Source organism: Populus euphratica, unplaced genomic scaffold (genome assembly GCF_000495115.2).
Source record: "Populus euphratica unplaced genomic scaffold, PopEup_1.0 scaffold97.1, whole genome shotgun sequence".
NCBI lineage: Eukaryota > Viridiplantae > Streptophyta > Magnoliopsida > Malpighiales > Salicaceae > Populus > Populus euphratica.
Genome location: NW_011499981.1, coordinates 324585 through 340287, shown reverse-complemented (window position 1 = coordinate 340287; position 15703 = coordinate 324585). Strand labels below are relative to the sequence as shown.

Here is a 15703-nt window from a genome sequence, read left to right as displayed (position 1 = left end):
TATTCAATCTTACCAAGTGGTAGGTATTAGTTCTAGATACAAGGCTGTTCTGGTTTCTGCTTTACTTGCTGGAAGCAGATGGAAAAGAAACGGTGTTCTTAGTGCCTGTTTGTTTTTGCTGTGCGCAGCAAAAACAAACGATCCGGAAAAGGTTTGATTAATTTGGAATCCCCTTCACTAGGCCATCCGCAATCCTGAATTCTAATCTGAGAAATGGGATTAGCAGATCAATGAAATCCCGTATTGCTGGCTATTCTTTAGCTACATGCTTGCCTGAACTAGGTGAGATCTTGAGGAGATTGATGCAGAGCACATTTCTTGTGAGGTTTTTATAAAACCCATTTGGAATTCACCCTTTATTTTATTTTTTATCAATTTGCAAAATAAGTACAGATTTATGGTGCCTTTTGATAAACTGCAGCGTTCACATGACAAAGGCTTTAGTAAAATTGTTAACAAATTGCCTGATCCTCTCCTGGTGCATTCTCTATAATGAACAAGTAAATAGCAACATCCCACGCACCACAATAACCAAACTTCATCATCATCTGGGTTAGATGGATTGAAAACTTAACTGGACAAGTTCTATGCAGCTGAGTTGAGCCTCTTAAGTCAATGACTATGGGTCAGAGCCACCATGTCTAGCATCTTTACATTTCTAAAAGCTGCTGCTAGTAAATATCAGTGTCTGGTTTTGTTATGAAAGGTAGGAGGTTAACACCAATGATCACATCAGAATCAGATCACCTAGTACAGCAGTGTGTACTTTGCATGGGGAAATCAAGAAGTTGACAACGGAGCTATATTCTCGTCCACGCCAGATAGAAGTTCCATTAAGTGTTTGAGCCCGCTTTTTAGTAGGAGTTTTCGAAAATTAATTTTTTATTTGTATTTAAAATTAATTTTTTATTTGTATTTTAAATCTTTTTGATATATTAATATTACAAATAAATTTTATAAAATAAAAATATTAATTTAATTTATTTCCGGTAAAAAAAGTGCATTTGTCATTGGTTGGTGACAAGGAAAAAAAAAGGCCCGGATTTCGAAGCTGTTACGATCAAGCTCTTTGCTGTTTGCAGGTGCCCATTGCCCTCCAACCCAGCACTTTTGTAGGTGTGGCATCAGCACTGAGTTGTATAGATTATGCCTTTTCAAGACCAAAAGCAGTATGTTTGTACCAAAAGGAAATGCTAGATGCCAAATATTTGACCTTTCAAGCACTGAAATCAAGTGCCTCTCGCCTTTGTAATTGCTAGAAACTGTGAGATGATCCAGAGAATGCATGACGATGGCATGTTAATTGACACGGCAAAGCTCAAGAGCAAACACAGAAAGTCCGCTGCAGGAAATAAAACAGGAACTCCATTCAAGAATCAGGAGGCAGGAGAAAGGCATACCGTAAAATCGATCAAAACCATGACCAAACAGCAGAGGTAACGTAGCAACTTCAACAGCTTCTCTGCTGGTATGCATATGCAGTCTTCAGAGGTTTTAAAGAAGGACCGACCAGCCGATTAAACCATAAAAACTAGGAAAAAAAAGTAATTGAAAACACCAAACTGATAGAAAAAATCGATCAAAGTATCTGTTTTTGTTAGATTTTATAACCATCAATTCATTGACTTGAATCAACAAAACAGATAAAATTTGTGTTTTTGTTATGATTATGGATCTATCTAACAGATTACTTGCTAGCATAAAAATCATATTTAACCTTGAACCGTGAACACCTCCTATCAGTCTCTCAGTAACAAAGAAAATATTTTCTATCACCACAGGCAATTCTTAGCCTCCACAGGCTTGAAAGTACCACAAAGCTTGCATGCACTACTACCCCTAGTCAAGGTTCTTGATTCCCTAGCTCACTCTTTATCCAGCCTCTACACTTCCATCGTAAGCTACGAAAACCTCCCATGGAAAACATGACATTAAAAATTGATGAAAGTGGTAATCAAACCATCAAAGTTTTTGTTCGTGTGGTTGATTTATTATCAACTAATTAATTTGATGAGTTTAAAGATAATATGTAAAATTTTTAAGATATAATTTCATTAAAAATATTAAAATATGTTTTTTAGAAAATATAAAAACAAAAATATATTAGATCCACTCGAGTTAGTCTGGATTAATGTTTCAAATCTACAACCTAAATCATAAGATAATTTTATAAAAAATAAATCAAAAACAAATATGAAACTCAATTCTCAATTAAACAAATATTGAATGATGAAATTAAAAAAAATAAAAAACAAACAATTCAAATCAACTCAAGTTAATTTGTTAAAACTGCAACGTTCCTAGTCATGTGAATGGAGTAACTCTAAAAAAATAAAATCAAAATAATTATAAAACTTAATTCTTAATCAATTTAATGTTTAAGGATAAAATTAAAAAAAAATTAATTAAAAAAATATTAAAGAAAAACTAAATCAACTCAGTTTAATTAATCATGATCTAGGTAATGAGACTGAGATAACCTCGTAGAACCCAATGTTAACTTGAAAAACACACGATTCGGGTCATGAGATCGGGATAATCTCATAGAAAATAAACAAAAAAATATCTTGAGTCAACTAGGTTAACCTACTAAACCTACAATGAAGGTTATGAGATTATAATAACCATATAGAAAGCATATCAAAACAAATTATGAAATCTAATTTTTAATTAACTTATTTTTTAAGGTTAAATTGAAAAAAAAATCATTTGAAAAACAAGACACAATAAAACAACCTGAGTCTACTCAAATTAATCTGCAAAACATGTGACTCAGGTTATAAGATCAGGACAAACTCATAGAAAATATGAAGCTTAATTCATAATCAACCCAAAGTTGATAGATAAAATTAAAAAAAAAAACAACAAAAAAAAACTCATATAAAGCCTAATTTATAATCAACTCAAAGTTAAAGGACAAAATTGAAAAAAATATCGATTAAAAAAAGACAAAAAAAAAAAACTCATATAAAGCCTAATTCATAATCAACCCAGAGCTAAAGAATAAAATTAAAAAAAAAATCAATTGAAAAAAGGCAAAAATAACTTAATTCAACTGGATTAATTTGTCAAACTCTGAACTCGGTCCATGTGATCAAGATAACCTCCTAGAAAGCAAATCAAAATAAATCACAAAGCCAAATTCTCAATCAATACAATGTTAAATGATAAAGTTGTAAAAAATATCAATACAAAAAAAATACAAAAAAAACCTCTAGTCAACTGAGTTAATCTATTAAACTCATGACATGGGTTATGAGATAAAACAATCTTAAACTTCTGATTTTATACAATTTTACCCCAACCAAACTTCAACATCAGCCTCGAATTTCAATGTTTTTTTTCAAAATGGTCATTGGTCTTAGATTTATACAAATTAACCCTTAACTAACATTAAAGTTTTAATTTCACCAATGATTTCAGCTAATTAATTCCCCAAAGTTCAACGTCTAAAAATTTTTAGTTGTGAATTTCTTCAATTTATCCCCCAATTGACTATAAACTTTCAATTTTCTTATAATTTTACCCCTGGTTTCAACCAATTGACTTTATAAAAATTAAGTTTGTTCCTCTAAAATTTTAATATTTTCAATTAAATTCAAATTGGGCTCCCAAACTTAATTTTTTACTAATTAAATCCCTAATAAAATTAATTTGATTCATTTAAAATATAATTAAGTCCTTACACTTAATTAAACCCTTTAATTTGACCCAAATTAACTCTTAAAACATAATTAAAATTTAATTTGACCAATAATTAAATAAAATTGACCTATTAAAAATATAATTATGTCATTATATTTAATTTTTATGTAGATTCATCTAATAATTATTTAATTTGACATTGAATCTACATTATTTCTATGGTCTTGGATACAATGGGGTACGATTAAACTTCTAATTCCATCCAAAATCTCAACTTAATGATTCTATACATTTGAAATCCCAATCAACATGCTTTTGTCAAATTATCGGTTTTCTTGCAATTATTACTTTATTTATTATTTTTAAAGGAAAAATGGTAAATTTTGAGGTGAAAAACCCAAAAATAGGTGATGACCTATCACTTAGAACAATAGTATTAGAACAAAAACCATTTTAATAAATATTTTTTTCCAACAAAAATAATTATAAAATAGGCTTTTCCAACATGTTTTTGTACTAAAGAAAATTCTAAGTGAAAATAAAAATGTATATGCCTACATGGGATCAAATAAATCGATGTGTATTAATAAAAAAAAATTCATAGAAGAAAACTAAAAATAAAACAGGAAAATTGAGAGATAGGTGTAGAACTAGATATTTAATCTTGTAAAACGGGACATTTACCCAGTTGTATTTTCCATATTGTTAAATAAAATATATTTTTATTCAATTAAATGATAATAGAAATAGACACACATTAAATTTCTTGAATAAAATAAAAGAAAAAAAATATTATACAAGGCTGCACATATCATAAATATTATTTGAAAACAATTATATTGTATTTTCAAAAATAAACTTTATTTATAAAAAAAATTATGGATGAATCAGAAAAACCTCTCCAAAAATTAAATATATACAAAATAATAATAAAAAAATCATCATTTAAAAGAGACTCTATATACAAAATAAAAGAGAAAAGAGTTATTAACCTAAACTTAAATAAAAAAATAATTTTGAAGAAAAAGAAAACTGGGCCAGCCTACCTAGATGATTTTGTTACGGTTTGCACATCGAAGCCCTTTTTTTTTCTATGCATTTATGGATAACAACATGTCGTTCGCCTAGTTTTTTTTAAAAAAAAATTAGTCGATACTTCGCCCACTAAGACAGACAACATATCATTAAATAGTGTCCAGAATATAGTTGTTGTTGTAGCTGGAAAATTCAGGTTAATATCCAAAAACTTATTTTGACTCAAAACACCCTAGAAATCATTATAAACTTATAAATATCCTAAAATAACTCAAAATAATTATCTCAAAACTAAAAATCAATCCAAACTCTTATCTTTTACGTACTTCCAAGGTAAACATCTTTAAATTTTTAGTTCTATTGTTACCCACCACAATTCTAAACCGACAAAATAATGTATAATGCATTTGGTAAATAATGTGAATTCTAAACTAATTAGTTGATGAGACCCGCTTGTTAATTTCTTTTTATCCAAAACTAATATGGTTTTTAAATATCTAAATCAACATCCTTTCATTGAAAAACCACAATAGACCAAAAACAACTTGACGATATACGGATTGGCCCACACAACCAGTAATTCGAGCAAATCCAAAAATGTGTCTCGTGCAGGATTTGAACATGCAGGCGACGAACTAAGCTAATAGGCTACTGAAAGCGTAATTCAAAACTAATCAATGAGTATTAACTCTGTCACTGTCTGTTTTGATCTAGGGCTAGGTAGCTTTCAGGTGTCCATTGTCCTCCAATTCAGCAGTTCTGAATAATGTTTCAATGAGTGACCTAATGATGGCGACATCATTGGCTTCTGCAGACATTACTTTCACCGTATTAATAAGCTTCCATCTTCTTCATAAATACTTAGCTACTTAGCTCGATGTTGTGGGCTGCATTTACAGCTATAGCTTCTTGCACCAGAATAGAAACTTTTATAGGCAACACACCCTGACGCGAGGCCGGTCACCAGCATATGGATCCGACATGGAGAGAACTGTAGTTACTGTAGTTTTATATATATATATATATATATATAAGCAATTTCCTTGTTTGCAAAGAGTCGGTGCGATTGAATGTGACATGCATTTGATGGTTTTTGGAGCTACATTTATTTAGGGCAGAGGCTTGTAGCTGAAATAGTTAACTAAGTTATGGCCGTGGTTCAGAAAAATAAATTAATTAACTACTAAGTTATGGCCGTGGTTCAGAAAAATAAATTAATTAACTACCAAGTTATAGGCTTGTAGAGTTTTTGTCAAGAACGATGGATGGATAATAAGACAATTGTTATGCAGTCCACCATTTAAATAAGTTTTTGAGCAAACTTTATATTAGCCTTCAGATTATAACCAAGAATCTAAATATTTGAGTCCTCCAAGAAGTATTGTTTTCTGAATTCCTTACAGCTTTTTTTACTTAAAATGGTACAATTTGAATTGAATCCACAGGGCAATATGAGTGGAATAACTTAATTGATAATTTTTAAAAATCTTAGAAATTGTTTGGAGACTCTATAATAAAAAAAAAAAACCTATATTTAGTGCGTGCAATGTGGTCCAATTTAATTTCTTTTTTTTTGTGAAAAAATATAAGAAAAAGATTAATTTGTAACCATTTCCACTCAAAGACACCTTGAAAAGAATTTTCAAACATAGGCTAAGTACATTATAAAACTCATTATTAATTGGACCTCACCTAAGTTAATTTTATCTCAAATATTTTCAAATTCTCAAATAGATATAATATTTTTTAGCTAAATTCTTATATATTATTCTCCCACCTCAAGTCTCAAAATCTACCAGTGTGAAAAGTGAAAGTCTTGCCTCTAAACAAGGGATTTAATTACCAATCAATGAACACCAATATTTACGTACACAATTCCTAAATTCACCCAATGATTCCGGGCACAAGGCAATTAGCCACCTCCACAAGGAGTTAAAATTATGCTCTGTAATTGCCACCGACACTAGAAAGGGAAACATGAAAACATCTGTCAATTTCATTGACGAATTTAGAAGAACAAAAGGGTAAAAAAATAAGTACTTAAAAAATAACAAGTTAGAGACATAATTAATCAGTAAGAAAGGACCACCCCACCACCTCCACTCACGCCTTTAAGGTGGACGCATATTGCGTATGATAATGCAGTAACAAATGGATAATCTATACATGCAAGATGTACATACCTTTTCTCTTGTAAATATATTGAAGGATGGTGATGCATCGTCTATATATATATATATATATATATTATTTCGTAGAATTGATGGTGCTGCTGATTTGATTTCCAATGTACAATGGAGAGAGAGAGAGAGAGAGAGAGAGAGATCTTTTGCTTTGTTTAGTGGAGAAAATTATCCCTTAGCAGAGTTCCCGAGGAGAATGTTTGTGGGAACCAACGAGTGAGGCAGAATACTATTACAAGCTAGACTGTATTGAAATACACGAAGGAAAAAAAAAATGTGGGCAAGCAATTATCATTCATGGAATTGGAGCAAAATGTGGAGCAAGGAGTCAGAATTGAGAAGCCAAAATAGGAAACATATCCAAGACATGAGAAAGTTTCAGGTATAAAGATCAAGTAGGTATAGGAATTAGGTTGTATTACTGAAGAGGTGTAGCAAGAGTGTGTTAATGTCTACGTGCTTTTGTGCTTTTCAAAATGCGCTTTTAGAATTAATTAAAAGTATTGTTTTGGCTGCTTTTCAACCAACTAAACCGCAGATTAAAACGTAAAAGAAAAGTGCGTAGACAAACGGGCTCTCATTAAAAGAAATGGATGTAGAATTGAACTACTGTTTAGAAAAGCAGGTGAGAGGTGTGATCTCAAGAAAGCTTGCATTGAATTAGATCTCCTTTAGGGAGAAATTGTGGCACACCATGTGGAGAAATGGCTAATGGGTCATGCCTAGTCATGATCTGGAGGCTAATTATTCTCCTTCAGATCCTACTTTGCTTCATGAAGATTGCTTTAACGGGTGGAAGAATCTCAAAGACCAAAATGGTGCTGATAAGACCCGACACTTGGGGACCTGTTGGCAAGCAAAAAAGCAAGAAAAAGGGAAGGGAGAAACACAAAAAGGTGCTGTGAAGGATTGACAGCCATCACGCCAACTCGCTTCTACCTCAAGAAAGAAAATAGTCCGTACACAATCAATCACCAATAATCATCCCACAAATTAATCCCAGTGCTTAATTTAATATATAAACAAAACTAAGTCAAGTTTTCATCATCATCATCAGAGTGCATGCTCCACTCTCCGGGGATGTTCGGAAGAATGGCTGATTTTATTTTTTGCGTTTTTTATATCGTTTTTATTTATAATATATATATTATTTTAATTTATTTTCAAACCAAAAAAATAATTTATAAAAAGCTATTAACATATATGCCCAAACCTAACCTAGGATGGTAAAAAGAAGGAACCCTTGGTATGAAGCCAAAGGAGGGGGCTAGGTAAGTACATGCTGTCTTTGTTCTTATAGTGAAGCCTTTGGACTTCTTGTTCTATCATGAAGCTAGCTAGAAGAGCTTGAAACAAGCATCCATGTTGAGTAAAAATGAGTGAAGGAAGAAGACGAACAAGATGAAAGTAAAGAAAAGGGTGGAAAAATCAAGCTAGAAATTAATGAAAGCAAGAGAGAAAATTAACCCATGTAACCCTATCTGTTAGCTAGCTAGCTAGTTTTGATTTAACATAAAACAAGTCACTCGATCGCCAAGTGAAGAAAAGGGAAAGGAAAACTAAATTTAGATAAAACATAAGGCTAAATTAACATCTTGAGATCATATCCATAATTCTCTATGTGAATTTTACCATGATTCACCACCTAACATTCCATTCCAGTAGCCAGGAGCACCTTCTCCTTGCCCTCTAGCATCAATCCGCTCAAATTCAGAATTACTTGGAACCTGCTGCTTAAAGTCCTCGATAGGAAACAAAAGCCTTGCACTACTACTAGTCTCATGCACACCTTGAATGTTACTATACCCACTTTCAAACCCTTCTAAAGAAAAGTTCTGGGTTGATGGCTTGAATTCTTGCAGAGGAAACCCAGTTGAAAACATGTTGTTTGAATCAGATGCTGCGGGAATTGACATGAAAGCACTAAATCCCCTTGGATTCATTCCAGAACTCTTGAGAAGCTCCATAGCTGAGATATGAGATGGAGGGTAAGCTAGGTTTAGATCTGGGCCTTCATGGATCTTAGGGTTTTGGTCAGTAGCTGACTGATGGAAATTTGGCTGGGTCAGATCAAGAGGAAACTTCTTTTCAGATGCTGCCGCAGCTGATGATGATGGATTGCTTGATGATCTCTTGTTCTTTCTCGAACCACCACCAACAGGAACATTTCGTAAAGACCCACCTTCAGTCCAGTACCTTCTACAAGTCTTGCAAAAGTATCTTGGCTGAGACAGACTATAGTTGTTGTAGTAACAAAATTTTGTATTAGTCGAAGTGCACCTTGGACAATTCAAAGCTTGTTCCTTTTGCGGCCTTGCCCTTCTCTCTAACATATCAGGCCCTTCCACTGGTTTAACAACACCAATCCCCTGAAAGTGAAAAACCACAGGCACCAAAAGGCCATAATTTCAGGATTGACACAACACAAAACAAGTCCTCTCAGAACTCTCACTCCAAATTTGGTAGATAAAGATGGAGAAAAGGAAAGTTCAAAGGAAACAAACATGATGACTCAGGAAAACAAAAGGAGACTTCTTTACACCATGAGGATTACATGCAACTGGAAGAAAAAAAAAATACTAACTATAACAACTTTTCTAGGTGCTTTATCTGGTGGAGATAAAAAGAAGGGCATCACTTTCAACTTTCAAGAACAAATGAAAGAAAGAACATTAAATTCAAACACTAGTGGGGGCTGAACAGCATCATCTCGTAGAGAAAAGGTGAAACTTTATATATACTAGCAAGTAGTAATCAAGAAAAAAACACATATACCAACAAGACAAAAGATAAATTATATTCTAAATAGCCTTCAAATTAAATCCCAACCCAGAAAGGGTGGGGGAAGCAAAAGAACAGCATGATTATGTGTAGAGAAAAAAATAAAATCGGTGCCTTCACCTGTGGCCACTGAGTAGAAGTATCCATGGATTAAAGAGGGAGAAAAAAAGCTAGGCAGTCTTTTGCTCAATAAAAAATCAACTGCTCTTTAACTTTCTTGCAAAGTGGTCTTAAAAGCAAAAGGATGGAACACTTGTGAGGGTATTTGTTGTGGCCTTTTTGTGTTGGCCTATAGTTCTTTGCTATTGTCAGCCCGTTTGAAATTGTGAAATTTTGGTAATGCTTAAAGTGTTTTATTTTTTATATAAATGTATTGAATTAATATATTTTTTATTTTTTAAAAATTATTTTTGATATTATTATATTAAAACAACTTGAAAATACTAACAAACAATTATTTTGAAGTAAAGAAAAACAGTTAATTTTTTTAAAAAGCATTTTTAATACATAAAAATAAACAGGATAATCTACATCACTAAAAAAAGAAATAATCATGTCCTTTAATATTCTCCATACGCATGTGTGATATTCATTTTATGATCTAAAAAGAAATCTTGTTGATTTTATGGTCTAAATAGAAATCTTGTAGGAGGATATATTAAACCTTATTTGTGATCAGATTTAAGAAAAATTATGGAAGTTAATTTAGTTAAATTCAAATGGTTATATGCACTGTTATTAAATTTGGTTTAGTGTTGATTTGGTACTTGATTTATGACAGGTTTTAAAAAAATTAGATGAAAATTAATTAATATGATTAAATTTGAATGACTTAGCAGGTTAATAAAACCCATTTAAAATTTAGTTTAATTTTTTAAATAAAATAAAATGATATACTTTTAATTTTCTTCAAAAAAACAAAATCATTTTATTATAATTAATTTGGATTAATCAACCATGACTTGGATCTTATGTGAAGTTATGGATCAAGATTAGGTTTAATAACTTTGTTGGTTTGTATATATATTTTTCTTTTCTACGCAAGATTGGTGGTGTTTGATAATGTTGTGTAGAGTGTTTTTTAAAAGTGTTTTTCAATTAAAAATATATAAAAATAATATTTTTTTTATTTTTTATATTAGCATATTAAATTTATAAAACAATTTTTTTTTTAAATATCAATTTAATATCTTTTCATATAAAAACAATTTAAAAAGTTGGTTTGACCAAGAACCAAACATTCTTTTAACTTTGGTTAATATGAGGTCGGTTTTAACATGGACCTGACTAAGCATAGCTGTTGGCTCTGCTGCAAAACTTGAATATATATAAGTTAACTTTACGAAGTAAAGTAAGGAAATAGAGCCATGGGAAGTATTTTTTATATATTTTCCAATGATTTTGTTAGCTATTTTTTTATAAAAATATTTTAACTGCAGCTCAAATAGATCATCAAGGATAGAAAAAGATATTATTAAAAAGAAAAAAACTCGGATTTGGTGCTTTTTGGCTGAGTAAAATCACCCATCTGCCACTTGAACCAACCCTAATATATTGTACATATTTATGAATTAGTCAATGCTTATTCTTTATGGTTTGATCTGACAATCTGCTGCCCTTTTCCTTTCTTTATTGTTCTTGTTCTCTAGTCCCTGGATTTTCTTGTGCCAAGGAAGGCGTCAAAGACATGGTTCAGGAGGGGACGTCGGTTTTCCCCATGCCTTCAAATTACAGAAAGGAGTTGGCAAGTGGCAGCAAGTACTGTAATTGGACATTTTGTCTTTGGATAAAACTCCTTTACATCCCGTGAACCATATCCTAATCTTGTTTTATTTTGAACAGTTAATCTCTGATACCATGGATCTTATAGAATTTAATCAAAACCTGTTCGGGTCAAAGAAAACGACGCTACCTCATTAGGGTTAATCCAGATTCACCCGATCATCCATGCTCCATGCTAGGTAAAAAAATAGCATTTCCAATTCTAGTTTGTCTTTATTATTCTTTCTTACTCTTTTCTGTCGAGGAAATTCAACAGGAGGCTATGGAAGCCCTATATGCTCATGAAGATGCTTCAGAATGACTCTGAAGACTTGGGAGTCTTGAGAGGGTCCAGACAATTGTTGAAACTTACCTTTTAAGTACCAAAAAAACCTACGAAAATTGGCACCGAGGAGGTAGTCCTTTCCCTTTCAAGTCTATCAAGCTTCTTTCCCTGGCCAGAAAGAAAAGCTAGCCAGCTAGCGATCGCTGAATGTGATGGATGAGCTGAGTCTGAACCCTACTCGCACGCACGCACGCACTCACAAGCTGAGTTTATAGATTTATTGCCTCGGCTGGGTAAAAGAATTCAATTTGAGAACCAGGTTGTGAGAAATTATTTTGATGAATTGTTAATTATTTTTTGGTCTAGGAGTGTGTGGTGCGCGCAGATCGATTAGAGGACATCAAAACAGAAGGGAAGAAGTGAAGTATACATAGCTGGAAGAGGGAAATTTCCATTAAAAGAAAAAAAAACCCTAATATTTTTATTGCAAGAATTATGTTTTTATTTTTGTAATTAATAGAATTCAAATTTGTGTACAAGACGTAATGTACCATAATTCTTTATCTTATCAATTTGATAATACCTTTAAATATTAATTATCCATATCCATGGACAGTGCTTTAGTTGCTATGCCTTATTGGATATGCTAGTCTTTGCAGGCTTGCACATTTATGCTTGGATATATATATATGTTTTAAGCTATTTGGATTTTTAATTTAAAAAATCACTAAAATTTGAATAAAAATTTTGTATAATTTTAATATAATGTTTGTTACTGTCTCGAGATATAAAATACAAAGATAACATAGATAAAAAAAATAAATTTATTTTATATCTCTATCACTATTTCTAGTTTTTTTGATCAAATATGTTTTAATTATACACACTTATACCTTGATATATATATATACTAATTTAAATTGGTATTTAGAATTGTGGTAGTAATTATTTTTTAAAATATTTTTTTATTTAAAAATACATCAAAATAATATTTTTTATTTAAAATTTTTTGAAATTAGTACATAAAAAATTAAAAGTAAAAATTTCCAAAAAAATTTCTCAAACATATGTAAAAACAAACTAAGTTACCATGTAACATCTTAAGTCTCTGTAAATTGTTTATCCAATTATTTGTTCTATATAAATAAAAATTTATTAACTTAATCCATTCTCTTGTGCTTCAAAAACAACCCTCTAATTTAAGCCATTTTTTTTTATCTTAACATATACTGATATATATTTGACGGTAATACGAAAAATATATTCCTACGGAGTGGCGGCGGCGGCTAGAACTTGAAGCCAACTAGAGCTTCGCGCCAGATAGAATACGTACGTGGCCCGAAAAGCTACATATCAAGAACTGGACCCCACACACCCCTTGAATTTCGAAACGTGTCTGTGACGTCACGTAAGGGGGCCCCATCACAATCAGAAAAAAAGAATCTGCAGCGACCGCTTGATCTTGGTGGATGATTTATGGAAAAAATGATGGTGTTGTTTTTAATCAACCACGTCAAGTGATGGGAAATTTGTAGGGCCAGGAATTGCCTGCTCCCTGCTGCATCACATGTTACCTAAACCTCTTTTCGAGTTGGTTAATTGCCTCCTCTTTAACCTCCGTTTGTTTTTGAGTGGTGGTTTAGTACCTTAGTAGATCATCTACCAGCGTTACGGTATAATTATGTTCAAAGTTTTTTTTTAATACAAAAAAATATTTAGGTATTATTAATATTTTTTTAATAATAAAATTTAAATATATAAGGGTTAATTTGATATAACCCAATTCAAGCAAATATGTAAATCCAAAAATAATTTATATATGTTGTAAAATTATAATTTAACTAAAAAGATTGAAGATGATATTTTTTTTAATATTAAAATAATAATATATTAGATTAATTTGAGTCAACCCTGAGTTATGAGACTATGATAACCTCATAGAAAACAAATTAAAATAAATAATAAAATTTAATTTTTAATCTAGTCAATGTTGAAGGATGAAATTGAAAAAAATCAATTAAAAAAAGACTTAAAAAACCAACCCGAGTTAATAAGTCAAATTTAAAACTCAAGTCATAAGCTCATCACCTCATAGAAAGAAAATTAATTAGAAAAATCAATTAGAAAAAACATAAAAAATAACCAGAGTCAATTTATCGATCTCATCACCCTGAGTTATTAAACTAAGATAACCTTATAGAAATAAAATAAAAAAATAACATGATTTAAACCGGGTTAACATATCAAATTCATGACTTTGGTTATAAGATTGAGATGACCCCTTAGAGAATAAATCAAAATAAATTACGAAATTCAATTTTTAATTGCTCTTGTGAAGTTTAATGTTAAATGATAAAAATTTTATTTTAAAAAAATAACATAAAAATAAGCCAAAGATTAACTTGTTAAGCACTGTTCACTAGTCATGAAACCGAAGTAACCTAATAAAAAGTAAACAAAACAAAATCTTGAAATATAATTCTTAATCAAATGTATTATTAAATGATAAAATTTAAAACATTAATTAAAAAACTAATTCAATTAGATTAACATATCAAATCCTTGATCAGGATCATGAGATAGAGACTCATTATTCAGGTCATAAAACCTAAATAATTTCTTAAAAAAATAAAAAATAACTTGATTTAATCGTTGTTAAAATATCATTTTAATTATGAAAATAAGATATCACTTTATAAAGCAAATTAAAATATATTATAACAAGTCAACTGAACAGAAAAAAATCCAATTTGATTTTTTTATTAAAAATTCTCCAAAACAATGATGCTAGGAGAAGAATATAGAATTACAGACTAGTTAAACAAAAGAATGAATTGGTAGTTGAATAAATAACCATTTATCGATTGAATGAACCAGTGAGTGGAAGATTTATCACTTTATTCGATTTTGATGATATTATACTTACATGAAAATAAAATCCATTATAATCGTCCATGAGTAGTACCTTTGTATGATCCATAAAGTTACGGCATTACAAAATCATAAATAAATAAATAAATAAATCTCCTTTTAATCCAATTTCCAATAAATCTGAAACTGTAATACCTAACTGTTGCCGTATGTTTATGAAATACAAGATACAGTATTCTCATGTACAAAGTATTTAATTATCAAAAATATTTCTAGGGAATGCAAAGTATTTAATTATAAAAAATTAAAGAGTTGGGGATTTTCTAAACCCCAAAGCAAGGGATGGTCAGCATTCTTAATGATAAATTTAATAAAGAAGAGTAAAAATTGATTTAAAGATAATTATAATTGAAAATAATTAACAATTTAATTAATCAAACTTGATTTAGGTTTTCTAATGTACGGAATGGTGGATTATATATTGGGATATCAGAGTAGGAGGCAGACATGAATGTTTGACCTACTTTATGTTGAAGAATATTTCTTGATTAGCAAGGCTAATCTTGATTTGATTGGGAAAACCATGCACAGTGTGATCAAATCGGAGGACCCACTTGTATGGCCTGTGGTTCACGTACATTGGAAAATAAGAATATTCATATTTACAATGTAGTTTGATTAGAAACAAGGTTTAAACTGTATTTTTCAAATTTGGGGCAATATAGGCATCGGCTCATAAAGGACCAAAAATATATGTTTAGTAATTTTTTTAATTAAAAATATATAAAAATATATTTTTTTTATTTTTAATGTTAGTTAATCCAAAAATAATAATTTTTTTAAAGACACAGATTCAACCAGTTTCAAGACACCCTATAATACCACTATCTAATTATTTGTTCATGGAATACTTAAGTGTTAAAAGTGTTCGAAGAATCAACTGGGAAAAAATATCCCTAATTTGAATTAATAAAGAAAAACAAACTACTTTCATCAGTAATTGCGAAAACAAACCTGCCCAAGATGGGAGGAATTGTCGATTCGCCGACCACCGTGGTTGGAGTAATTGGGATGCATTTTGTTGATGATCCCAAATCTGTAAAACCTACTCACCACTACTAACAGTCAAGTGAACATGAAA

General features: G+C 30.7%; 1 protein-coding gene across 1 annotated transcript; it reads right to left on the bottom strand.

Moving 5' to 3' along the window:
- Positions 1–8271: 8271 nt before the first annotated feature.
- On the bottom strand, positions 8272–9896 carry LOC105139781 (dof zinc finger protein DOF4.6-like). The gene is made up of 2 exons (XM_011046383.1): positions 9765–9896; positions 8272–9232 (listed from the first exon to the last, which is right to left on the bottom strand). The coding sequence occupies exons 1-2, from the start codon at positions 9789–9791 to the stop codon at positions 8492–8494; spliced, it is 768 nt and encodes a 255-aa protein (XP_011044685.1). The 5' UTR covers positions 9792–9896; the 3' UTR covers positions 8272–8491.
- Positions 9897–15703: the final 5807 nt, after the last annotated feature.

Bases quoted from the DNA above. Each gene is read 5' to 3' on its own strand.
- LOC105139781 (XM_011046383.1), bottom strand. From the start codon at position 9,791: ATGGATACTTCTACTCAGTGGCCACAG. The intron at 9,233-9,764 runs GTGAAGGCACCG...TTTCACTTTCAG, and splicing joins CTTCTACTCAGTGGCCACAG to GGGATTGGTGTTGTTAAACC.